This window comes from Aulostomus chinensis, chromosome 16 (genome assembly GCF_037954235.1).
Source record: "Aulostomus chinensis isolate RoL2024-O1b breed Wild chromosome 16, RoL_Achi_v1.0, whole genome shotgun sequence".
Classification (NCBI taxonomy): Eukaryota; Metazoa; Chordata; class Actinopteri; order Syngnathiformes; family Aulostomidae; genus Aulostomus; species Aulostomus chinensis.
Window position 1 is genome coordinate 11890365 of NC_141335.1, and position 24852 is coordinate 11915216.

Below are 24852 nucleotides of genomic sequence, written 5' to 3' on the forward strand. Positions count from 1 at the left end.
GTGATCCGCTACCAGAAGCAATTGCAGCAGAACTACATCCAGATGTACCGCAGAAACCGTGATCTGGAGCGAGTGATGAGGGAGCTGAGTCTGGAGCTGGAGAACAGGGACATGGAAGACTATGAGGTCCACAGTGGCAGCAACGACATCCACTTTGAGGAAATCACTGCCACTGAGATCTAAAACATACAAACTTGCAGTGAAATGTGCACAGAATCACAGAAACACAACAAGCAGTTTTAAAAAGACATAAAAAGCAGGCCAAATACTACAAATAATCTTCCACATGGCTTTACCTGGACCTTTGAGCAAGCACTCACTGTCAAAAGGTGCACTCTTACTCTCTTTAGCAGAGATGTACTCAATAATCCTTCTGAGGTGTCACCCTGGCCCTTTAATGAGTTTTACTCCACTACAAAGCCAGCACAAAGACTTTTTCTCCTCTATGGGAGCAAAGAAGGGTTCATGTTTAAATCAGGGTATTGGGAATAATGGGAACTTCAAGAAACGCACATCAATCCGGTCGAAGTTGGCAACACAAGGGGCCGGACACCAGGCCACCAGCAAGCATAAAAAGATGGTCCTGAGCACACAAGTGACTAGAAACTGCTGCACTGGTCCTTCAAAAGACTGCTAAAGGGAAACAATCACCAGGTAGATCAGTAGTTTATGCTGTTTGAAAAGGCTGCGAGGAGTTTTGTTGTGATGCCCGCATGGAGGTCTTCCATCAGCTGTGTGTATGAAAAGGAATGTATCGTAGCTACTCCTGAGAAATGCAGTATCAATGGTTGTAACCGACATGGAACGAATCGGCTCACTAAGGGAAAGATTTTGTTTTGCACAATTCTCCTGCTACTTCTTTGCTGGAGATGAAACAGTTTTTTTCTTGAGAGTCAAAAATTTAAGTTTGGTTGAAGGGTAGAGAGGCAACAAAGGGGGTCTTTTAAGTGATACTTTACCCAAAAAGAGACAATGCCTTTCAGGTACTAACAAACAGGTGTGTTGAGCTCACAGACATTTTCCTCTTCCTGCATCATGTCTTTGTGACCCCAGAATGTGAAAACAAAACCAATGGCAACTGAAGACTAACAACAGCTAACCAAAAATGTTTGTGGATTACTGAGATACAGCCGGATGTAACAAGATGACATGAATTATTATGGACGATGCGCTTGAGATTACTGAGGAACAGAGGAAGCCAGCCGTATATATTAGCTTGAAGCTAATGGCGACCGATGGCTAACATCAGCTACAGCAACAAAATGACAGCAAAACTCTTTGTTTTTACCTCAGACCAAAGTGTCTGAGGACCATTGAGCGTACGGCTGAATTCAAAGATGTGAATTATACTGGACGGTGCTTGAGAGTTCATGAACAGATGTTTTCAGACAGTTTCACTGTTTTTAGCTCAGTCTCCATTAGTTTCAAGCCAAACATACATAGCTGGGTCTCTCTGCTGTCTGGAGTCATAAAGAAGTGATGCATCATGGAAAAACATTTTTGTGAGCTCAAACATGACTTTGAGTACTTGAAAATACACAAAAATACACTTTTAGGTTCAATATCACTTTATAATCTTAGTGTTACTTTCCAAAAAGACCAACCTATGCACAAAAACATGACGGACTAAACTTCATTAACATCCTTTAAACATATCCAATAAGTAGCAACAACCCAGACTCATCTCAGCTAGTAAGAGACTGAAGTACTGTGTGGTATATCTTAACTAAATAAGAGGTAATTGGGGTTTTGGGAACAAATCTTAAACCTTAAATGAGTTTGGATGTTTAGTTCTTGGTTTACTTACATATGAATATGCTCTTCTTTAGTTCTTGAGACAGAAACTAAACATGCTGCATAGAAATGTAAATCACTTCATTCCGACAATGCAGCAAGCTCTGACATCATGTATATTTTATAATAATTATATAGCACTGGGAGACATAAGGTAGCAAGGGAGATAACGCCGGGAGGATATTGCTGATTCTTCCCCTTCCCTATCCATCTCTATTTCTGCTTCAACTCTATTTTTACAACAGTGAAAAGCACCTCCGCGGCTGGTATCAGGAAACTATAAATGGAGTCTATTCTTCCAGTTGGGCTGTGACGTCGCTCAGATATTTGGGCTGGTGTTTGAACTGTAGGCATGCTTATTCAGAGTTTCCATTTGTTCCCCCTCATTTCCATTAGTGCTCTTTATTTAGCTGCTGGCGGCCCGAAGCCAAGCACCACTTTTAAAGTCTTCCTCGTCTCCCCAAGACTATAATCTTCACCGACTGCTATACAGGTCGTGAGACTGGCATGCCTGCATGTCTTTGTTATTTCAGATTTCAGGAGGTTGAGGTCGCACAGAGATGCAGATTCAGGAGCTGTAGTGTCGAATGTCTTCAAGGCAGGTCAGGTGTTAAAGCCCTAAATATAAACCAGTCAATGGCATGTGAACTTCCGAATCCGGGGTTCGCAGGGCTGATAACACTGAACAAGGCAGGTTTCTAAAAGGAAGTGGGCTAAGAACTATAATTTTACAGAGAATATATCAAGGAATAAATGGAAATCTATATAACGGAGGTTGTATATTTTTTTATAAATAGCACCTGAAGATATTTTGTTGTAGTACTGGTATCATTGTGGGTTTAATATACAAAGACTTCAATCTCTCTCTCACTCTCTCGATATATATATAGATATATATCTATATATAGACATATATACATATATATATAAACATATCTATATATAGGAATATATAGATATGTTAGTATATCACTAATATTTCAAATGAGGGATCAAATATAAATGGAGATGGCACAGAGAGCGTGCACCTAATACTGTACTGCATGAAAATCTGTTTACATTGTATAACATGTGTGTGACACACTCTGTCATGATGACCAAACTCTGCCACTGATGAATAGTCAAGAGCTTTTACATCAGGCTCACCTGTTGCCTCTCTGTTTTGAGTGATCGCCCATTTGATCGTCAGTATCATAATATCACGTCATCGGTGTTGAAAATCGCATGAGACAGGTCACTCCTTCATCAGACCCAGCAAGAGTTTTGTTTCCTGTACTTGGAAATTCCCCCTTGATACGTATGGTAGGTCTATTGTAGAGCCCTGGAGTTGCCATGAGATATAACTTGTTCCCATTATTTTATTAATTTGTGGCCACAAGATATAACTTCTCCAAGAGTTTAAATAATTTGTGGCCATGAGATTTAACCTGTTCCTAAAACTGAATTTATGGCCACGAGATAAAGCTTGTTTCCACCATTTAATTACGTCACGGCAAAGACATGTAATATGTTCCCGCAATTTAAGTCATTTGCAGCAACGCGACATAACCTGCTCCTACAATTGCATTTGTAGCCATTAAATATAACTTATTCCTTCAGTTTAATCAATGACCATGATTCCTAACCCCCCCCCCCCATTTTCTTAAATTTAGGCGACAATTTCACGATGTCTAATTTAATGTGTTACCTCGTCATTTTGTCCACAAGTTCAAAAGATACCCTGTTCCCAAATTTGTACCCATTAATGGGAAGCAGTTATATCTTGTGTCTGAGTTTTCTTTTCTCTGCAGCCGCTCTGTAGTCTACATTTTGAGTGGCATCACCACATTCACTGTGGTTCAAGAGGTTCTAGAATAATCTCTTGATTAACCAGACTGTTACTACTTCACCACAAACGCAGCACAGGTACATAAACAAACAGCACAGGTCTTGCAAACCGGCTCACTGAAAAGCACTGTGCGCATTTTACCCTCCATATTTCACTTCTCCTCATTGTGACATAACTGTTTTTCTGTGTAAATATGTAAAACACGTAATAGTATAACAGAGTGACTTTGTCTTTTATTTGGACGGAATATCTATTTAAAAATGTAGCCACTGTGACTAGACCAAAGCAGCGTAACACATTTCTTTTTCTTTCTTTTGTGGCATTTTTTTTCATGTTTGCGTGCTTTTTCTTTCTTTCTTTCATTCTGTTGTTGTTGTTGTTTTGTTTTGTTTTTTTTACGTTTGCTGACATTGTGTCTTCATTAATTCATAAAATATCTAGTTGTCCATGGATATTTTTGTGTGTGCGTTTCTTGTACAAATGACTGTTTTTAATTAAAGAACAAGCTGTCACACCTGAAACTGATTCAACTGCTTTTATTGTTTTACTGTTAAACATAGATGGTTTATGGGAAACATCTGCAGTCGTATTGAAAAGCACAGACGTGCTCAGGTTCAGCTTTAAATTTAATTGCATTTAAAGTTTAACCTTAACCAAGTCAACATTTTATCAGTGTTTTGTAAGGCACTATGCACACTATATTCCAGGTACCTTGCTGCCCATTTCTCTTTTAACCTGCTTTTATCTTGGCCCGATATCTGATATTGGCCAAAATATATATTAAATTTTTTTTTATGATCCCTCGGATGTGATTATCAAACACTATGACATGTAATAGAAACAGGATCATTTACATTTTAAAAATATTTTCCAAGATGACGGTAGTGTCAATCACTGTAAATTACGCCGAGCCTCTTTTTCTAAATAATGTAGAAAAAAAAAAGAAAACGTTTTCTTCTCTACGCATATAAAAAAAAACAACAACATATGCAAGTACAGATACAGCAATGATAGGCCTATATGGGACACAGTGATATATCCAATTTCAAACCACACCCTGCATTTCTTATGTTTTTCCAACATCTGCATGAGCTCAGTCAACAGTGTGGTGTAATTAAGCCCCTAAAGTGGCAGATTGCTCCAAAGCAAAAGCACTTCTGCCAGAAAAATACAGCACAAAAATACTGAGCAGCAATTTGTAATAATCTCCCCAGACATCCACTAAACCCAAACTATCAGTTTTGACATAATACTGGAGTTTAATCTGGTATAAATCTATAAATCTCATAAAGCAGCCGGGCGTAATCTCCCTCTGGCAGGCCTGGTGGACTGAGATTTCCAAGCGCAGATCACTGGCCTCACAGTTCATGTACCATCTATGCATCCAAAAAGAGAGTTACGGCGTGGATTTCTCATCATATTCTTACAGTTTTAGTGTAGAAAAGTGATGACTTGCTCTTTTGTCTTTGCATATTTCCTGGTATTTGCGTCTATTCCTCTGTTTTGTTTTGTTTTGTTTTTTTTTGTTAAAGGAATCCTTTATTCGCTCCAGTAAGATTTGCAGGTTTTGATGTCCTTCATGCCCGAGCGGCAGCCCAGCTGTGAGGCACTCAGACGTTAGTCAGCAGGTCTGCCAGGGGTGGTGTGAGTGCTTGGGACCACGGGGACCTTGACCACAAACACCATGGGGTCGTTGGCCTTGTTGCTGAACGCACCACGAATTACATTCACAGCGTGTTGATGCGTGACGCCCTGCAGACTCTCGCCGTCTACAGAAAGCAACTCATAACCTGCCTGTAAAGGAGGAAGTTGAACATGAGTTGAAAATTTGCACACACAGTACAAGACAGCAGGTCTTTGTATATTTCTATACAATTTAAAGCAATACTTTACCCAAAATTTAACCATTCGAGTACTCACAAATATGTGTTTCATGACTCCAGAATGCAGGAAGAGCCAGCCATGTATATTTAGCTTGAAGCTAATGCAGGACATAGCTGGCTTACAAGGCATACAAAATTAAAACTGCCCCAACAGGTCAGTTCACAAACTCTCAAGCGTATCATCCAATATACTCCTCCTCTTCATTATCCACGCATAGGCTCAGTCATCCACAAACACTTTGATTGAGGTAAAAACAAGCAATTATGCTATTGTTTTTGTTGCTGTAGCTGTTGTTAGCTGTCATTTGCCATTCGCTTTAAGTAAAACATATGTGGTTGGCTCTTTCTGCCTTCTGGAGAAACAAAGAAGTGTTGCAGAAGGGAAGAAGTGTGTTTTTCAGCAGAAGACTCACTCACTCTTAGGTTATTGTTCTATTTGAATGCTTTCTCTTTTTACAGCAACATTACACACTTTCTACAAATTTTCAGTGTTTTTGTCCCTAAACAGGAACCTGATTTATGCCAGACAGAATTGGATCTCACTTGTTACGATAACATATTACCACTGAAGGCCGTCACTACCGCACACATAAGGTTTCCCCCTCAGCACAAGGCTTTTGAAAAAAGAACATACATTGAGACAACCTAACACACAAACGCACACACACAAACACACATACGCACACATTTGCTTCGTTTCCTGCAGGATGCTAGCAGAGAGTGGAAACTCTTTGGAACCCCGAGGAGAGGTACTTCCTCTGATGTCATTGGTGAGGATGCACCTGCCTGATGTGCTCAACTTCAGCGAAGGTTAACAGCACATAACACAGCCATGCAAGGCCGACGGCCATTGTTATATCCCCGCCAATCATGACTTTTTTCCGCTCTCCCTTTTCCTTTTCAGTCACTAGACACAAAAAGCCTAGTCGCCCCTCCATTTCATCGTATTCTCCATCGAGGAAGGAGGGAAACAGGTTTGGGTAGCAGATGTTGGATCCGTGCAGCTTCTCTCGTAGCTCATCAAGCCAGTAGCTCGTTCACCACATAGCCTTTCGTGACAACAGTATCAAAAGATTTGCATCCATTTAAGCAAAGAGCAGATTAAAAAGTACTTTTTCATATTTGAAAAGTAATTTATTGGAGTTAAATAGATCACCACCTAATCTGCCCCATCCTCTTTATGGAGTGCATTTATGAGGTTTCCTCTTTTCCAGCCAAGGGACGTCATGATCCAAAAATAACGCGGCCTGTACAAGTACTAAAGCATGCACACAAAGAACTACAGGTCTGTAACGTGGTTTAGTGGCTCTCTAAAAAATACATTCAGATCAATTATTTAGCTAAAAAGAAAGGACAATTTTACCTGAAGAACCACAACCCCATCGCATTAATATACAAAGATAACCAGAGTTGCAACAAATCACCTGAAAGGCAACATGATTGTGGACCAAATCTCACTCCAAGAAACAAATGTCAATCTAATGATCTTTAAATCTATTTGTAAATTAGGAGAAGGTCCAGGGATTCACCCTTTTTGGGATGGACATGAAATCTATCAAAACTTAAAGAAATCAATCCAGGGGATGTTCAGAAGTCCCAACACTAGTGCTTAAAATAAAAAGAGCAACCATTCAGTTTCCTGACTCAAGCTTTATGTTTACACATTGTCTGCAATGAAATACAGGAAAACATCTTGAGGCAAAAACATTTATATTTGGGTGTCAATGCTCTAAATGAGGTACAGAATTTTGTATTTCTAAAGGTGCGTCCCAAATTCCGCGAGTACTACAGAGTAAAGATACATGTTAAATCAATCAGGGACCAGTTTAGGTACCTCAGAGCTAATTTGAATGACTGATTGAAGCAAGCTGGAAAAGAACAGAGATCAACACCACGTGAGGTTAGCCATGCAATATGCAAGGTTAAGTGTGGTTACAGTTGACGCAGGCAATGGGCTTCGTTCATTCATCTATCTATATTTGCAATGCGTAATGCATGCTTGGCCATGGCAGCACATCTAAACCTGAGGTAACTGACCTGGACAAACCAAAGATCTATCTAAAAGATGAAGATTGAACTGTATTGGAGAGCTTTAAAATCCAGCAGCAGCATGACCTGAACAACACATCTGGAAATGGAGAGGTTTTGAGCTCTTTTTTTTTTTTTTTTTTTTATACAACTGACATTAAATGTTTATTGTCATAACAAAAATGAAGTACCAAAAAAGCACTGTTGGGAAAAGAAATTCCAAGAACTTGGATGCGATGAAGGACCAACGCTTTAGATAAACCCTAGCAAACAAATTGAACTGGGTTCAAATTTAAAAGATATGGGTGGAAAACCTGTAAGTCAAAGAACTGCCCAGCCAGCTGTCAAATGTTAAGACTATTTACTTTGCCTCCTGGTTGACTGCCGCCGCACAACACAGATCTGATAAAAACAGGTGGCAGGAAAGAGTGAGTTAACATGGCCCCTGCACATAAACAACATTCCACCCTGATTGTCTGCCATCATGTGTGTCTAAGGAGACAGGATGCATGTTAACACCGAGCTGCTCTTCTCTCACTTCCCGCTGCAGTGTGGGGATGATAGCGCTGAGCTGGCGAGCTGATATGAAGCGAGCTGACATGTTTTGTTTGTGAGGTGTGGGGCCAGAGACGACAGATAGCAGCTCAGTTCTACCAAAGTAGCTACGTATGAGTGTCAGAGGCTATCCAACTACTTTCAAACTTTATGGCATGGAGCTGTTTTTCCACTCTGCCTCTCTTTGCCAGTTTCTGTTTTTTACACCAAAGATCCTGCTTCATTTTCCATCTTCGCTATTTCCTACTCATATTGCCTCTGAATTCTGTGTTTTACCTCTTTTATCTTCATTTCTTCAGGGTTTAACTCTTAATGCTTGCAGAGAATTGAGTCGTTTGACTGTCAGAGTCGGTGTATGTAAAAACTGACAATATGAGGGAGGTTGAATATCCATCCATCCATTTTCTATACTGCTTATATCTGTTGAGGGTCGCGGGGGCTGGAGCCTATCCTAGCTGACACTGGGTGAGAGGCGGGGTTCACCCTGGATGGGTCCCCAGTCCATCGCAAGGCCATCAGGAGCCATTAGGGGCTCAGTATCTTGCTCTAGGATACTTTGATATGGTCACCGCGGGAAGTGAGGATCGAACCAGCAACCCTTCGGTTGCGAGACAGCCACTCTACCTCTGTGCCATGTCGCCCCTGGAAGTTGAATATGAAGCTTTTAATTTGAAGTGCTTTGCAGCTATCTAAAGTCTGCAATGTTTTCTTTTAGTTTGTTTAACCTACTTCTACATTTATCCCCAATGTTGAGACAACATGAAACTGCTTTAAGTGTTGAACTGGTTCTGTAGTAGTAATGCCAACAACTATAAAAACAACAGCGTCATGCTGACATCAAGTCTTCTATAGATAACTGAACATTTCACAATAAAATACCCCTTCATGTTTACTTCTAAAAAGTGTAATGTTGACAACAAAACTCACAAATTAAACTTCAACAGAACATTTTTAACACTGTTGCTCAACAATAAACTGAAATCTACTTAGTAAAATTTCATTTAACAATAAAACGAGCTACCAGCTAACAGACGCTGCATCCCTGATGTTTGACACCAGCCAGGTATTAGACCTGGTACCTGCTGTCAGCTTTGGAGCAAACACATGGGCAAATTGGCCTATAAGCTCTTCTGGTTTCTTGTGAAGTATCTCTTCCCACATTGCCATTTGACTCAAGGAGGTCAGCAAATGAACTTGTGGTTAACTGTAGTGAATGAGTGTGCATATCATGTGTGTTTAAATGAGTCAGGCAATATATTACCAATACATTAGCAGAACAACGCCCGTGTAGCTCATAAATCATGGAGGAGATGGGCTACTTGAGATGGCTCTCCACTCATGTCCTCTACACTCCTCATTACACACTGTCTCTTTCATAGACACGCTGCTTATTACAGCAACAACTCATGACCGCGGTACCAATGTCTCACAGGCTCTGACAGGCTCTTAACACAGGAACAATATTTCTGATGAATGGACAGTATGTTTATCGCTTTCACTTGTCTTATTCTTCCCATCCATGGAAATATTCCAACTTTGCTCATAGGAACATCTTCAAACGTGGTCTGAGTCCTGACGGTGGCGCTGCAGTAACAATATAAAGCTCAATACTTTGAAAATTCACAGAGAATCAATCGGATATGCGTTTGCAACTTTCATGAAAATGTGCAGAAATGTTCAGATGCTTTAAGAAGTCAGGAGTCCATAACTTACTGTATTGTAATATTCTCTTACAGGTATCTTTTACTAACAGAAAGTGAACTGCAGGATACACAGTGATGCTGTTACCTCTGTTTCATGAGTTTGTGCAGAAACTATTGAACTCCATGGAAATAGAGCATTTTTAAATCGTCAATCTCAAAATCTTTTTTTTTTTTATCTCTATGTTGTCTTGAAGAACACAAATTCTGAGGAGCTTGTTTTCAAAACTGAGGTTTGAGTTTAGAATCTTTCCATACCGCCAACCCATCCGTCCGTCCATTTTCTACCGCTTATCCTGTTAAGGGTCGTGGAGCAGCTGGACACAGCAGCCTTCAGGCGAGAGGCGGGGTTCACCCTGGACAGGTCGCCAGTCCATCACAGGGCCAACACATAGAGACAGACAACCATTCACACTCACAGTCACACCTACGGTCAATTTAGAGTATCAATCAGCCTCGTCCCCTCTTGATGTCTTTGGACTGTGGGAGGAAGCTGGAGTACCAGGAGAGAACCCACACAGGAACAGGGAGAACATGCAAACTCCACACAGAAAGATCCCGTGCCAGAGCCGGGGCTCGGACCCTGAACCCTCTTGCTGTGAGGCGATAGTGCTGACCACTGCACCATCGTGCCGCCTACTTGCAACCCATTTTTGATTAATCATTGCCAAGTAGATTAAAGAGATCATGATTTTCCTCTTGGTGTTTACAGTTATGAGTTTGAGACCTGGGTGATGCAAAATACCTTGTCAAATATTATGATGTGTGGACATGATACACGTGACATTTTTAATTCCCATTTGTCTTCCTCATTTTCATCTTCCTCATCATAATGTCTGTCCTGAGTCTCTGCTTCTGTTTTAACTCCATTTCTAATTTAGTTCAAATCCATTTCTAAGCCATTCCTCACCGTCATCTTTACTCACCTTCAGAGCTCCATTGGTTGATGCAGCTCCTCCAGGGAAGATCTTTTCAATCTTTATCATAGGCTGGACCCTGGACTCAACTCCTCCAGAGATGCTGATGCCTGTAGGAATCACAAGACATGAAGGATGTCCAAAGAGCAGCATACAGTCTATTTGTTCTTTTCCTTTTTCTTTAAAAAAAATCATAACTCCTGTATCTGACTCCTCTAAGTAACACCCTGACCTTCACTGATGATGTCATGAACATGTGGAGGGACTTACCCAGTGACTGCTTGGCTTTAGAGATGGTCAGCGAGGTGATTTCATACTCCTCTGCTGGCTGAGTTATGGCTCTTTTGATGCCTTGGTCATTTTGTGAATGCCCGTTCACTTGTTGTTCACTTCTTCCTCGGGACTTCGCTGTTGGGGGCTCAAATACTTCAGCCAGAGGGTTTCTAACTCGCCGCTGTGGGGGAACCTGTACGCTGACCTCAGTGTAGCTCTCTTGTTTACCATCTACACTGTCAGGACTCACATTCCTCCTTGTTCTCCCACAGCTTCTCCTCACAGGTGACCTTCCTCTCTCAGGAGCCACATCTCCACAGTCAGATACAGGTAGCAGGGAGATCTCGCTATACCGTGACACCCCGTTCTCCCCTCTGTTCTGGGAGCGATGGCGCCCCCGTTGGGTGCTTTGAGGGGATTCTGTGAGGAGGAAGCTATGAGTAGGTGAGGGTGAGCGGGAGCGAACAATAGAGGAAGTGAAGCTGTCCACAGGTACATCCAGCAGTGGGCTGAATGCACGAGATGGAGGCAGATGGCCGGACTGCTGGCCAGACAAACGCAGCCTCTCCAACTCCTCCATCAAATGACGCTCCCTCAGTGTGTCCTGGATGGGCTGGAGGAGGAATCCACCCCGGTAGTCTGGAAAGAAGGTCATAAAAACAAGGTTATTTTCTACTGAGGTATCGTCTGGCGTCATCACATTTGTGATTTTTTTGCATACTGTACAGTTTTACTTTTTAAACATGGTCTTAAATGTGGATTACAAGAGTACCTTACTTAAGCCAGAATCTCAAGTTTGTCCTTTGAAGGACAAAGTGAGGTGAAGATTTTAAACCACTCAAGCAGAACATAATTTTAACCTTTGACAAAGAGTCAATGTTTTAAAAAATGGTGGTGCAGTAGTTAGCGCTGTCACCTCACAGCAAGAAGGTTCTGGGTTTAATACCAACAGCTGGCTGGGGCCTCTCTGTGGGGAGATTGTATGTTCTCCTCATATCTGCAAGGCTTCCCTACAGGTATACATCTTCCTCCCAGCATTCAAAAACATGTTAGTTAGGATAATTGGACCTGATTTACACATATGATGGATTGTCTGTCTCTGTACGTCAGCCCTGGGATGGACTAGCGACCTGTCCAGGACATGCCCTGCCTCTTGCCCGTTGACAACTGGGATGGGCTCCAGTGATCCCTCAACAGGTTTACTGGTAGAGACAATTGATGGATTGATCTGAACACAGAAAAGGGTAACTGAACGCATGTACCTGGGATTGGAGTGATGAGGTGGCGTCGAGGGGTTCCACTGCGAGGGGAGCGCAGAGCTGGGGAACGCACTGAAGAAACATACACACAAAAATAGGAAAGATATTTGATTGGCACTATATTTCTACGAACCAAACCTTTAACATCAATGAATAAATAACTTTTTTGATGCAAGAATAATGGCCATGTGTGGGAACCTACATGAACCTGTAGTTGTGCATGAGTTAAAGGAGCAGTGTATCAGATTTAGATGTTTTGGCAGAAACTGATCATACCCATCCATCCATCCATCCATCCATCCATCCATCCATCCATCCATCCATCCATCCATCCATCCATCCACTGATGCCACTTATCCTGTTAAGGGTTGTGCGGGGGGCTGAAGCCTATCCCAGCAGCCTTCAGTCAACAGAAGGGGTTCACCCTGGACGGGTTGCCCAGCCATCACAGGTCCAACACATATAGACAGACAACCATTCACACTCACAGCCACGTCTATGGTCCTCATTTGCATGCCTTTGGACTGTGGGAGGAAGCTGGAGTACCAGAGAGAACCCACGCAGGCACAGGGAGAACATGCGGACTCCACACAGAAAGACCTCGCGTTCAAGCTGGGGCTCGAACCAGAACCTTCTTCCTGTGAGGTGACAGTGCTAACCACTGCACCACCTGATCATAATATTCAAAACTATATCTTCATTTGTTCAGTCACCTGAAAGAATTCCTTTTAGTTAGTTTAGAATGATCCCTTTACATCTCTTGTACAAGCAGAGCTTCTCAATAGCACAGAACAGACACATCAGCACCACCAACTTTTTTCTTTACCGTCCATTATTTTTCTTCACCTTTCACAGCGGACTGCCTCTGTAATGTTAAGCTAATAAAAGAAAATAACAACTGATGCCAAGTACATCCCTTTGCTCACCTGAGCGACTCTTGAGAATATCGTACGCCTCCAGCTCGAAGGGCATGACCATGCTGTCAAAACGACCCAGCTCAGCTGGAGGTATCAGCATTCTACGGATGATGTCATCGGTTAGATATACTCACAATTACATTTGGTTACACATTAACAAAACATGCATGATCTCACCTGATTTCTCTGAAAAGTAGCAGTTTCTCTGGCCTGTCCAAGATGGCCAAAAGGGGGCGCACTAAACCCTCAATCACATTGTCCGACAAAAACTAAAGGACAGATAAAGAATTTTTGTCAAGTCAATATTTTTCTCTGTTGAGCTTGGTGTCATCGATTGTGCAAAAGCGAATATTCTTTTTTCCGAGAACACATCAATCCACAGTTCCGCAAATATTTTTCAGTCTTGGGTGTTTAATTACTGTGTCGACAGGAAAGTCATTCTGCACTCTTAAGTGAGCTCGATATTTTATGCAGTGGTAGCAAAGAGCCAGCTGATCCCCTTTAGTTGGCTGATGAGTGTTAGAGGACAACAGGATCAGATGGTGGCTGATATTTGATCCTAATCATAGATGAGGGCCAAATCTGTCTTTTGTTACACTCAACAATGCTGCACACTTAAGCCTTCAAGAATTTCATCCAGTGGGTGAAAAATACACACAGCCAAGAGCCAGCGAGGCGTCAGAGATCATGACGATAATTCAGATCAAGAACTCACCCGTTGACAGTGTCTCATTACAGCTGCCGCCTCATCCTGACTGAGCAGCCTCTTTGACATGTCCTCCACATGCTGCAGGGTCTCGGGTCGCGGTGATGGGCTACGGTCCTTTAACCCTGCCCGGGACTCTCGGGGGGAGGTCAAGAGCTGGAAGGAACGACCTTTCTCTTTATCTAAAGGATTACAGTCAAACCAGGAAAAAAAAAAATGTCTTCAAATGGATGGAATACTTTGAAACTTCTAATACATGTCAACCTGCAAGAATTTTGTTTTTTTAATCATCAAATTTTAAGACATCTTGTTTAGTTACATCTCGTTAGAAGGTCATGTTTTCAGTGGTGTTTGTTTGTCTGTCAGCACAAATTATACAGGTAATTTTTGTTTACCAGACTTGAAACTACAACAAGCCTAGGAAGGTGTGTGTTCCCTTAAGATAGATTATAAGACTGCTATATACATATGGTGCGATACGTTCACCTCTGTCAGGATGTTGGGACGGTGACTTGGATCGACTCTTCTCCTTCCGGTCTTTTTTAAACAGCAAGTTAACAAAGGTTTTAGAGCGCTGCAGGCTGCTCTGACCCTCTGTTGTGCTCTTCTCCTTCTGCTGCCTCTTCTTCTTCTGCCTGTCCTCTAAAAAAGAAACATCATGCATTGGCCAGTCCCTCCAAATTGAACGACGCAATTTCATTTGTTCCTACCAGCATATCGACATGACTGGCTTTAGCACATTGAGACATTAGTTACGTGACATCATTGCTGCAGGTAAATCCTGCTCATGTGTAAAACATTTTATAGGACGAGTAAAACATAATTCATAAGGCTGTAGCACCAGGTGATTCACGCTCTCCACTATGAGTACAGACTGTCCATTTCTCTTGCAGTCGGCTCCTCTGTTCACCAGCAATAAATCTGCCTCTGTGGGAAGTAACGCAGTAATACTGATAAATTACAGTACCGAGCACATCTATTGAGAGCACTACAGCCAAGAGCTCCAGTTTATGTAACAAATATCTAATCAGACCTGGGCTTTGCCCCAAGCTCCCGCCAGGTCCTCGACATGTGAATGAATTGGATAAAGTGGTGTAGAAAAGGCTAATAACTCAACAGCACTCTGCCGAGGCCCTTGTGGATATTTCTCTATATGTTTGTTCTATTTCATGTCTCATCAAAGCAGACAGTGATCAGCCAGTATGCATAAAAATTCTCTCTGGAGCTTTCATTAGCCATGTGGCCATGTGGTTTTGTTTACTTCCTGAAGAACCGGGGGGGGGGGGGGGGGGTCATTTAACTGATGCCCTGATGACCCCCTGATGGGGTCATTTAACTGATGCCCTGATGATCCCCAGAAGCTGTGACAGTGGATCTCAGGGAGGAGGGACCAAAATCAGAATAACACTAATTCCATTAAATGGCAATGGAATAGCAACTAAAGGTTTTTCTAATTTGCTTGTGTTTAATCTATTTATATAGGTTAAGATGAAGTGGGTTTTTGAATTTTAGCATTTGTTTTAGATATTTTAGTGGACTTGTCAGTGGATTTTCCATCATTTTGACCCTGACTCTGACCTTACGCTGTTGCTGCTCCCTAGTTTGGTCAAGAGCTTTTGTTTCAGCAAAAGATATCTTGTGATAATGCACATAAATACTCCGGTGCCAGTAGCTATATAGTTCACATCCATTAAGAAGTGTAATTTTTGTTACTCATACTTTGAGTGTACAAGTGAAAGAGGAAGTGCATTGTTTTTGTTTTGTTCAAATCTTCTAGATATTCCAATAATATTGCGTGGTTGATTATTTTGGCCACAATTATCTTATTTTATTTACTTTATATTTTTGCTCTGCTCACATTGTTTTGTTATCTTCTAGAACAACCATACTAATATATTTGCAACAGTACTCTGTGGGCCCTGTACCTCCAGGTCTTACCTGATGCACTGATGTGGCTCTGGGAACGTCTGATTGGCTTTCGTGGCCGACTCAAGGCCATCAGGGCTGCTGTCTTGGGTGAGTGTTTCACTAGTTCCTCATTTCCTGATGACAGCGTCCTAGTCCGTCCGTGCCTTCCTTCTCCAGCTCCTCCTTTCTCCCTTGGCCCCTCCCCTTTCCCACGTATCACCGTGTCCTTCAGAAGTAGTGTGGCTCCAACAGATCGGCTGGTTTCTGATGTAAACAGGCGGTCAGGGTACGAGATATCAGGCGAGGGGCGTTCAAGGTAGTTTGGGGGTTGAGGATCAGTCTGTATTCCTGTGTCTGCAGTTCTCTCGGTGCTGCTAGAATGTCTTGAATGGTCATCTGTGGAGATGGCAATGTCTACCATCCCAGAGCTGAAGACAGGAGGGAAAAAGACCTGGGAGAGACCACTAAGGGAGCTGAGAGGGGTGCCGGAGGACAGCGATGAGGCGGAGGAATTAGAGTCTGAACCTTGAGAGGATGCTGCAGCCCCTCCATTGGCCACTGTGGAAGAAAATCCATAATTTGAATGAAGAAAGGGAGTTTAGTGTGAATTCTGAATATTACTGTTTTTTTTATTATATTACCATCTTCTATATTTGAGCTCAAGAGAAAAGCTGCAGTTACATAGTGAATAAGATTTTCACAGGATGTTTATCCTCCACTGTTTCTTTGTTCTTACCAAGACCTGTCTGACCTCATGTCCCGATAATCCTCTCAGCTTCTGAGAAATCAGAATTTGACGCAAGAGTTCTCTTTCTGTTCTAATGAAATGCCAATATAACTCTGCATCTTCCGAATCCTTGTAAAATAAACACCCAAAGACCCAGATGTCAGGTTGTGTTGTGTTCCAGGCCACTGAGTTGCCGCTGAATACGCTGAATAAATCTCTGGCTTTTTTTCTAAGAACTAGTCCCATCAAATTGGAAAACGTGGAATATGTCAAGAAAAAGAAAAGAATTCATTTAGTATCCACAGCCTATATTTGGCTAGCAATAGATACCAACATGCTGCTTTTCAGAAAACATTATTTACACATCAATACAAATTTTATGACTGTAGCCTGAGGTCACATCTTTTTTTATCTTGACCAGTAATACTTGATGGAGTGCAGGTACTGCCTTTAATACGAGCTCCATTTTGAAAATATTTCTTACATTTGTCAAGCCAACCGTATTCTGCCACCATCTCTTTGTATGCAGGGTATCTTCCAGCTTCCTGTAAAAGTGCAAAACAACAAAATCTGAAACAATATAATCATACAGGTAAAGTAAAACTATGTATATGTGCCTTGGATGGATGCTTGGAAAGTAGAGCCTTGGTGACCGTTGGCCAGCAGATTTCAACATGGAACTGGCTTAAAAGCAAAGGTTTACTTTTTTATTGCTTTCTTCATTTTCCCAATTATTTATGCCATTTGCAGCAAAAAAAAATCTGATCAGCAACATAGGATACGACAGCTGCCGGAGAAAAGTCTTCATGAGTTAAGTTTGTTATTTATTACTCTCTAAAAATCTGCACGTACATAAAACTGCGTGAACATCTAGTTTATGAAAAAAAATAAAAGAACTGTCCGGAGAGGCCACGGGCTAATAAAACGGACCTCTCCTCAAATCAGACACTGGAAATATTGCGTTTGAATGCATCTGCCGAAGTGTACCTGTCACAGCGACCTTTGACCTTTTTGGCATATTGTCAGAAATATGTTATATATCATATCATTGGTGTCCCAGTGGATATTTGTGGCAAATGTGATGAGAGAATGTTATGGACAGGCTGTCCGTATTTAGCAGCCTTATAACAATAGCATAATGCCTCCTGCCTACAGCTGTCACTGGCACAGAGGCACAAATAAAACAATAACCATAAGAGGGGGGGTCGGGGATCGAAAGAAGTTAGATAAGGAAAAACAGAAAAATTTTTAAAAAGTCAAGTTTCTAGTGTGGATCTACTTCTCCACTCAGGTCTTGTAAATCAAGCAGCATGGGCCCAAACCCTCAAACCTTTGAACCTACAACTCCTACAGTGCAGCTGGAGAGAAACTTTTTACACCTTCTGTACGCTGGGAACGCATTTAGCTTTGAAAATCTGCGGACTGAGCAGTTCACCTGCCACCTAGCACCATGTTACGTGAGTGTTGTTTTTTTTTATTCCACTGAGGGGAGGCGCTGCGGTACAAACCAGTTCTTTTGCCAGCGTTTTCTTGAAAGGAAGCAGTCATTACGCAGCAAGGATTGGTGTCTGATCATCTCACGAGTCTATTAAAAGAGATTGTCTCAGATACATGTACGATTTTCTGTAAGAGACTTACATGCCCAGATACAAGAAACTTTAATAAGTGGACCCCTGCCCTGCCAAGTGTGATTATGTTCTATAAATGGATCTAATATAGGACAGAGGCAGCACATCAAATGTGGCTCTACGTTGATTATAACCTGATCCCTGATGGCCTCTGAATAATGAACGCCGTCCCTGGCTGTTTTTCACACGTGGAACCTGAGATCAGAGGAGTAAAATGAGCACAGAGAGCTAAAGGGACACACTACCAACACACAACATACTTTTTATACACACAAACATGCACACAACTCCTTGATGCATTCATGCACAGACACATGTAAGGGATTCAAGGGCAGTAAGCCAGCTCTCTGTTGTGCTGTGGAGAGGAGTCGGTGTTGTTTAACATACTGTGACATTTATTATTGTGTCAAAACATTTGGAGCATCCACTCAGTCGTTACCAAGCTAAGTCACATAAGACCAGATATTCACCAATTTTTGGGCCACTTGTGGACAATAAAAGGAACATCTGCTGCATAAAAACCTTGTGAAGCTGATGATACAGGGTATCGGCTTACTGACACATCTAGCAGAGAGAAGACAACATCAGCCTGTTTCTGTCCGCCAGATGAGCACATGATGCCAAACATTCACTCTTCTTTAAGCTCTGACTTGGTCTCCTTAATGCCTTAAAATGGAATCATTTTTTAACGAGCTTCGTCTTATCACAATATGACTAGCGTATACGATGAAAAATGCAACAAAAAATAATTGTACATCTGCATTTATGGGAGGCCTGTATCAGAGGACAGTTGGACCAAAAATAGTCTGGATATCAGAACAATGTGGTGGGTATCACCTTCCCATTGGGTGATTATTTCAGTCAGCGGTGGCCACACCTGCTTTTTGTGTGCAGCTGATTCCAAAGTCCCCCTCGCTATGTGAAACGACAACCAGGGAAATCGCTATTTGCCTGGAAAATAGCAAGTTTTGATGAATACTTGGATGATGCAATAAGACTGGTCTGCTTAGTTACCTAGCTGAGTAGTTGTTAAGATATCTAATGAGAATGAATATACAAGCAAGCATCCTGAATAGAAGTTCTTTTTTTTTTAATTCGCAAGGGCAACATTGCGGCATCCTGGTCTTAATACCATCCACAATAATTATGATTGACGTACAGAAATACAAACAAGCCAGGGTGTTTAACAGAATGATAACGGACTCAGCCAGACGTCTCTCCTGTGCTGACTCAGCACATTGGAGGGACGTCTGGCTACACCAGACTAGACCGAGAATGGCTCCAAAATCAACCAAAGCCAGCAGGGCGAAAAACAAGCACAGAGCAGTGCAATAGTGGCAGTTTTGTTACCAACACAGCAGCGTCTCAGCGACTTAGGCAACAAGCCCAGTGCATTCTGGTTCTAGCTTCTCTGAGCCAAAAGGGTCATGGTCATGTCACGTAGCTCCAATTTCAAAAATAATTATGACGCTGTACGGCGCAGTTTTACAAAACGATCATTTCAGAGGTGAAACAATACAGTTTTTGGCTGTGAAAAGAAAACATTTGGCCAAAAGCAGCTAAAATGTTCCATGGAGAGTCCTCCATCACAATTAACCATTGAGCCAAAAAAAGCAAATACCAATTTGTGCATCTCCAGAGATTTTATTTCTTACCCTGATGGTTAACATGACATGAGTGTGGCTCTTCAAGACCTCGACAGCATTGCTGTGTGTGATGTCATCAAAGCTGACTCCATTGGCTGCCAGGATCTGATCGCCCATCTTGATACCATGCTGCTCTGCGAGCCCACCAGGATCCAACCTGAGTGGGAAACGTGCAATGGCATACAAGTAAAAATAAGAATGTGTAACTCTCAATTAGTAATCTGCATGAATTATTTTCTTTTCTGCTCTAAATATTTTTAGATGTATATTTCCTTATTTTCCGTGTAGTTGTGTATGTTTGCTTCTCCTACTTTGATACAGAAGTAACACACAACCTTGAAACAGAAGACTGAATGCTTTGAACAAAGACAAAGGAAGATGAATAGAAACTAAAAATAATTTAAGGAGTTATTATATAATGCCTGTGGGAGATTTCTATTCTGTTTTGCCTCCCTTGCTCAAGGACACTTCAGCTGGGTGGGTGAGGGTACCTCCCTCTACACCCTGAAACACCCAGCTGAGCGTGTAATGATTTCCTTAGTCTGCTGCTGGCCATTTTGGGGACCTGAAACTGGACTTAATGCATACTTAGAAACGTAGATTCCAAGTCCAAACTCTTTGCCTCCTCGGATGTTGAAGCCCAGACAGTAGTCATCTGACGTAGTGAAGAGATGTATGATCCTGCGGAGGGCGCTGTCTGAGCTGGCGTCTGATTGGGTGCGACTGCTCTCCTCCACCACCATCCGACGATGGATCAGATCCACCCTTAAAAATACACACACACACACACACACACACACACACACACACACACATGAAAACATGCACATACACTACTACTGAGCGCAAGCCTATCAGTTTATCAAACAGCCATAAAGGTCACGGCGGTAATCCATCCAGTGCTGCCACATGAAACCCAGATACAGCTCCAGGCCAAAGACAGAGAACCATTGTGAGCTACTGCGAAGGGACAAGACAACCCAAAGAAGAGCCACGCAGAGGTCAGCGCTGGTAATGTCAACTGCACTTTCAGTTAAACGCGTACAGCATACACTTACTATTTAAGAAAAGTTCATAAATAAAAAGTGAAGTTTAACAATTAGCGATTAATTGTATATTAGAAAAAAACACTAAGATGCACACAAGAATTTAACATTATTTTCAGGTTGATAGAACTAGAAATTCTTTGGTCATGAATGTCCTCACATGATCCCCCACGTTGCTTTGTCTGTTAGCATGATAATTCAAAGAGTTTTGAACTGATTTTGCGATGGGCCTTAATTTGGTGTCAATCTGCTATTTAGCATATCAAACAAATGTTTAACTTAATGTTTTTTCTTTTATCCTCTGTAAGCCTGCCAGGATCTTGGCCCTCCTAAAGGTTACTGGATCATGATTCATGTGTTCTAATTACAATGAAATGTTGTTGAAAGGAACTATTGAACCATCTTCTGGTTAAGGTATTAATGCTAAGCAGTAATGCTAACAAATATTTAAAAATGAGTGTGTGTTTTTTTTCAACATATCATAGTTGCAGATGTGTTCACTGTGCATGAAAAATATGTGAAAATCTTTTGGTTTAGCCATGTGCCGGCATATACATCATCAACATGCCGCATCACAAATATCTGTGTCTTTGTCTTAGCATAATAATTACTTTTATAAGTCATTAATTGTTTCAACACTCAGGAGGATATTAGGGTCTCATCTATCTCAACACCACCTGTGTGATGCAGCCCCTCTCAGTTCCTCTCACCATGTGGTCTTCTCCTTGGAGTAGCGGATACCGGGGATCTTGCCCACTCTTCTCACCACCATCCTCAGCCGGTTGTTTCCCGTCAGGACCTTCACAGCGCTGCTCATAGTGATGCTCTCCAGGCTGACCCCGTTCACCTCCACCAGCTTATCTCCCACCATCAGCCCGGCCTGCGCTGCACACACAGCTGGAACTCAGCGCAGTACACCAGACTGATTGCAGCAAAGACTCACCACACTGCACGACAGCAATCAGAACACACACACACACACACACACACACACACACACACACACACACACACACACACACACACACACACACAAAAACACTTCCTCCTTACCTGCAGAGCTGTCATCCTCCAACTTGCTGACAAATATGCCGAGCCCATGTTCAGAGCCCCCGCGGACACTGAAACCCAGACGGCCATCTGGACTCTTGTCTACCGTCACCGTGTGGATGTCTTCACTGTCATCGCCACCTGCAACCACACAAAACCCTGACATGAAGGTCTGCACACTAACCATATTACTACCACAATCCCATCTCTGAGAAGAACTTTAATGTGGCAGTTAAGATGCAACTATTCATGAGGGACTGAAGATAAATATTCCAGAATCAACAAACCTGCTCTACATCAAGCTAGAGGCACTTATATTTAAGGATGTTGTTGACTTCTAAACTATTCAAATCATGTGCAGAGTAAAAAAAAATCAGCAGAATCCAGAAGTGAAATGAGGGAAAGTAAACAAGATCTGAGGAATATCCATGTTCAGTAAACAATTTGTGAGGACAAACACACAGCGTCACTGCACCACAATAGAGTGATGATGAAACTGAGTTCATCTGCAGTGAAGAAGTAAAACATGTGGACTTTAAGTATGAAAATAACACGCTGTTACACTTTACATTCTTATACAGTAATGTATAGATGAGAAGTCTTTTTTCCTCTCATTTTGTCATGATCCATTTTGTTTTTGAATGATTTATTTAGTAAAATAAAATAATATAGAGAAGTACATGAATTCATCTGAGGATCATTTTCATTCAGTGAGTTATTATTTTTGTTGTTTACTGAGTTTCTTCAATAACTTTGTTGTCATTTCTATTCTATATTGTTTCCTATATGTGCATTTTATCTTGACAAATTCAAAATAAAAATAAAAACCCAGTAATGGAAATCACCAGAAGTCCTATGATACAATATAATCCCCAAATCAATATTAAATATATTGCTGTTGGGTTTTACCATAAAACATATTGCATCTGAGAGATGATGACATAATGCTACTTATCTATCTATCTATCTATCTATCTATCTATCTATCTATCTATCTATCTATCTATCTATCTATCTATCCTGAATAAAATTGTAGAAATTGTTTGAGTGGAATGCTCTTCTTGAATAAACCTGAGACCTGTTTGTGTGTGTGTGTGTGTGTGTGTGTGTGTGTGTGTGTGTGTGTGTGTGTTTGTTCTAGATTTTAACTCAGAATTTGAACTCATAACCTCAGACTGACATGTGTGATGACAACATATATGCTGTATATACTGTTTTATACGGTATTGTATACGGTATTGGCTAATAATCAGTAAAACAATAGGGGACAAAATATTAGGCTACTATAAATTAAGACTGATCACCATGGTAACAGAGGAGCGTTATCACTCACCATCAACGGGTGCGTTGATGAGAATGACCCTGCCCATTGGGGAGGATGACCTGCGTCTGTGGCGATGCTGTTTCTTCAGCATGTAGCGCGTGGTGGTGTGGGACCCCCCTGCCTGGCTGTCGTGGTTGAGGTGGGGGTGCCCCCCTCCATTCGTCATCTCCCTCCAGCCAGAGGAGTGAAAGGAACGAGCCATGCTACGTGTTTGCTAACTCTTTCCTTAGTCATCCAGACAGGAGGAGGCTGCAGTCTGGATGAGACTGGGGGGGAAAGTGTGGCGGTGGGAAGCTGCTGCTGGTCCACAATGGATGATCAAGTAGGGATTTCTTAGTAAGCCAAATGTAGCGTCCCTGATTTTGATGGAAAGCAGTTTCAGGTGACAAATAAGATCCACTGAAGAAAATGTAACAGAAAATATCAGCTGAAAGAAATTAATTTACAATTCATTCTTTTACCAGCATGTAAAAAAAAGTAGCGCTCCATTTCTTCTCCCATGCATGGACCCCCCATGTGTTTAGCAGGTTAGAGAGGTTGATATAATCCTTGAGTCTTCTTTACAGCTCTCGGGTCAGTCTCCAGAGCCACGGTGCCTGGTTCCTCCTGTCCCAGCTGGGAGGCTGAGGAGGGCCAGTCAGCAGCGCGATCAGTAGTGCTGGGCTCATGTTTAATTAAAAGGATACCTGCTGTGAGAGGAATATGTTGAGATGAGTTATGCGGTCTGAGAAGTTACACATAATAGTTCTCAGATCTACAATTATAGAAGAGGAACACAAAACCGTCTGTCAGCACCATGGACAGCGACTGAGAGATAGGACACAAGTTACAAACAGACTCTTTCACCCTATAGACTACATACTAAGAGTTTTGACATTCAGTAGTAACTGTTTTAATCATGTTATTGGCTTTATAATGAAAAGGAACAACTCCCTCAACATGACAAGTAAACTCATCAAAGTATACCATACCTGCTGTGTCTCTGGTGTGCTGGATGAGCTCGGAGACGCACTTCCGGAGTATTAGTGCCAAGTCATTTGTTCTCTAGCAGGTGACCATCATTGTCTTAAGAGGTGTAAGCCCCTTACGTAAGCCCCTGCAGCTGCCGAGCGGCTATCAGCGCTGGACTAGTGCTGATGAGGAATATTAACTACAGTTACAGTAACTTCGGCGAGGCTCAAATTCATCCCGACCCCCTCCCTCCAAAAAACAAAAAAAACAAAAAAAAAAACAAAGACGTGTCATTAACGGGTTGATTAAGTCCGTGTTTTAGTGAAAGTGCAGAGAGGTGTAAAAACTGAGCTGTTTCTCCTGGACCGCAGTCACCGAGTCAGTGAGACGGCTCAACTGCCCCACCTGGTGGTCAGTGGTGTCATGTCATTATATTGAACTTTCTTTCTTTCTTTCTTTTTCTTTCTTTTTTCTTTCTTTCTTTCTTTACCCCTTGTTGCAATGAAGGTTAAAAACACATTATTTGTATGTATTTTTTTAATGTAATAAATTCATTGGTATCCTGTCCTTTTATAAGCATTGTTTTTCATGTCTAAACATTTTTGTCACCAAATGTGAAATTCTCTCATCCCTAAGGATGGTTCTTTTTTTGGTTGAAATGCGAAATCATAAACCGCATATGAAAAACAATAACAATAAACCACAAAATGAG

At 41.7% G+C, this 24852-nt stretch overlaps 2 protein-coding genes across 6 annotated transcripts in view; one reads left to right on the forward strand and one right to left on the reverse strand.

Annotated features, from left to right (window-relative positions):
- lzts2a (leucine zipper, putative tumor suppressor 2a) overlaps positions 1 to 4179 on the forward strand; it is a 42992-nt gene extending 38813 nt beyond the window's left edge. For 2 of the 3 annotated variants that reach the window (XM_086180335.1, XM_086180337.1), the window contains one exon: positions 1 to 4178. In XM_086180335.1, the coding sequence (XP_086036461.1) occupies positions 1 to 183 (183 nt within the window). In that variant the 3' untranslated portion in view covers positions 184 to 4178. The other variant, XM_086180336.1, reaches the window with a different exon arrangement.
- Positions 4160 to 24577, reverse strand: pdzd7a (PDZ domain containing 7a). 3 transcript variants are annotated; one of them, XM_086180332.1, is made up of 17 exons: positions 24161 to 24577; positions 23651 to 23878; positions 23199 to 23545; positions 21869 to 22006; positions 21526 to 21700; positions 20358 to 20534; positions 19779 to 19926; positions 16980 to 17040; positions 15799 to 16326; positions 14347 to 14502; positions 13870 to 14042; positions 13332 to 13423; positions 13164 to 13255; positions 12241 to 12309; positions 10976 to 11617; positions 10715 to 10815; positions 4160 to 5416 (listed from the first exon to the last, which is right to left on the reverse strand). In XM_086180332.1, the coding sequence occupies exons 3-17, from the start codon at positions 23389 to 23391 to the stop codon at positions 5240 to 5242; spliced, it is 2922 nt and encodes a 973-aa protein (XP_086036458.1). In that variant the 5' UTR covers positions 23392 to 23545; positions 23651 to 23878; positions 24161 to 24577; the 3' UTR covers positions 4160 to 5239. The 3 variants fall into 3 exon arrangements, with proteins under 3 accessions (XP_086036458.1, XP_086036459.1, XP_086036460.1); XM_086180333.1 differs by lacking the exon at positions 12241 to 12309; XM_086180334.1 differs by lacking the exons at positions 23651 to 23878; positions 24161 to 24577 and having other exon boundaries at positions 21526 to 21695; positions 23199 to 23334.
- Positions 24578 to 24852: the final 275 nt, after the last annotated feature.